This window comes from Phaethon lepturus, unplaced genomic scaffold (assembly GCF_000687285.1).
Source record: "Phaethon lepturus isolate BGI_N335 unplaced genomic scaffold, ASM68728v1 scaffold20073, whole genome shotgun sequence".
NCBI lineage: Eukaryota > Metazoa > Chordata > Aves > Phaethontiformes > Phaethontidae > Phaethon > Phaethon lepturus.
The window spans coordinates 88,180-90,646 of record NW_010531607.1 but is presented as its reverse complement, the minus strand read 5'-3'; the positions used below and the strand labels follow the sequence as shown (position 1 = coordinate 90,646).

Sequence of the window (2,467 nt, the reverse complement as noted above, 5' to 3'; positions counted from 1 at the left end):
AGCTGGGAGTGCCCGCCGCCCCTCCGTCCTGCCGCCAGCGGTAGCTCACGGAGCTCCTCTCTGCTCGGGGCTGCTTTTAATCGCCCACGATGAGGATCCGTCTGGCGAGAAGATGGACGTGGGTCCGGAAAAGCTGCGTGTTTCTCGGCTTCTTGATGATCGCTTACTTCGTGGTCGAGCTGTCGGTTTCTTCTTTCGGTGCCTCCCTCGCCGGGGAGAGCATCACCAAAGGGAAATGGGAGAGACGCTTTTCTGACAGAGCAGAAGCAGCTGTGGATTTGGCTCGTCCAGTTTATGACAAATCCCCGCCTGATCCTTATGCCCCAGGAGAATGGGGTAAGCCGTCTCGCCTGCAGCTGAGTCCTGAGGAAAAGAAACAGGAAGAAGAGCTGATTGAGAAGTATGCAATTAATATTTATTTGAGTGATAAAATCTCTCTCCACCGGCACATTGAAGATAATCGACTGAGTGGCTGTAAAACTAAATCTTATGACTACAGAAGACTGCCTACGACATCTGTTATAATCGCTTTCTACAATGAAGCCTGGTCAACGCTGCTGCGGACGATACACAGTGTTCTTGAAACATCACCCTCAGTGCTTCTGAAAGAAATTATACTGGTGGATGACTTGAGTGACAAAGCGTATTTGAAGACTGAACTTGAGAAGTACATAAGCAGTCTGAAAAGAGTTCGTTTGATAAGAACCAACAAGCGAGAAGGATTGGTTCGTGCACGCTTAATTGGTGCTACCTTTGCTACTGGTGATGTCCTTACATTTCTAGACTGTCACTGTGAATGTGTCTTGGGCTGGCTGGAACCATTGCTTGAGAGGATTGCTGAGAATGAGACTGTTATTGTTTGTCCTGTCATTGACACCATTGACTGGAAAACATTTGAATACTACATGCAAACGGCAGAGCCCATGATTGGGGGGTTTGACTGGCGGCTGACGTTCCAGTGGCACTCGGTGCCTAAACATGAACGTCTCAGGCGCAAATCTGAAACCGACCCAATCAGGTCCCCAACTATGGCTGGTGGCTTGTTTGCTGTAAGCAAGAAGTATTTTGAGTACCTGGGTACCTACGATACAGGAATGGATGTATGGGGAGGGGAGAACTTAGAATTATCATTTAGGGTTTGGCAGTGTGGAGGCATGTTGGAAATTCATCCGTGCTCCCATGTAGGCCATGTGTTTCCAAAGCGTGCACCCTATGCTAGACCAAATTTCCTTCAGAACACGGCACGTGCTGCTGAGGTGTGGATGGATGAGTACAAAGAGCACTTTTACAATAGAAATCCTTCAGCAAGAAAAGAAAACTATGGAGATATTTCTGAAAGAAAGATACTAAGAGAGCGTTTGAAATGTAAGAGTTTTGACTGGTATTTGAAAAACATATTTGCTGAGTTGCATGTACCGGAAGATCGTCCTGGCTGGCATGGTGCTATCCGCAGCGCAGGAATAGCTTCAGAATGCCTCGACTACGTCTTACCGGAACATCATCCTACTGGGGCTCACCTTTCTCTCTTTGGATGTCATGGTCAGGGAGGCAATCAATTTTTTGAATACACATCAAATAAGGAGATTAGATTCAACTCTGTAACTGAGCTATGTGCCGAAGTCCCTGAGCATGGAGACTTTATAGGTATGAGGAGCTGCCCAAAAGATGGATCTCCTATTCCAGAAATTATTATATGGCATTTCAAAGAAGATGGGACTATTTATCATCCTCATTCAGGAAAGTGCCTTACTGCTTATCGTACAACAGATGGGCGTGCTGATGTGCAAATGAGAACTTGTAATGCTGCAGATAAAAATCAGATTTGGAAATTTGAGAAATAATCACTGCTGGTAGTACCAAACAGATAGACTGTGATCTCCAAGGTTTTTACATGCGTGAGCAGATAGCGATGTTTGGTTGTGTACCTTGGAGTGTCTTCAGATGCATCTGTAGTGGTGTAGGAACTGTATCTGCTGTGGTGAACTGTATGGAAAGCAAAAGTAAATACTGGGGTTTAGTTTCTAAAACATTGAATACAGATCTAATGCCCTTTATTTTTGTAAATTTTGATCTGTTATTTTCTTACTTTGGTCTGTCTTGATTATGGTAAAACAAAGGCCTTTGAGTGGACTGAGGAGGGATTTTTTTTTTTCTTAAAAAAAGAAATTGTACACATTAAACCTGCAAGATAATGTTACATGAAAGTAAAGAATCTTTACGCACAGAAGTAAAAGTTAAGGTTCTTTCAGTGGAGTTAACTGACCAATGTTGCAGATACATTATAACATGTATTTAATGACCCAAGTAATGCTAAAGTAGCATGTAATTGAATCAACATTGGTGGGGAAAGTCAAATCTTAAGCCTGGTAGTATTCTGCAGTTTTCTGGAAATTTACATGCTCTTAAGAGTTTGAGGGTGACAACTAGCTATATTACATTGAAGGAAAAGGAAGGTTTTTTTAGCAGA

The 2,467-nt window shown here is 43.4% G+C and overlaps 1 protein-coding gene across 1 annotated transcript; it reads left to right on the top strand.

Moving 5' to 3' along the window:
• The first annotated feature begins 89 nt into the window (after positions 1-89).
• Positions 90-1,841, top strand: GALNT4 (polypeptide N-acetylgalactosaminyltransferase 4). The gene has a single exon (XM_010284622.1). It carries the CDS (start codon positions 90-92, stop codon positions 1,839-1,841), a length of 1,752 nt encoding a protein of 583 aa, XP_010282924.1.
• Positions 1,842-2,467: the final 626 nt, after the last annotated feature.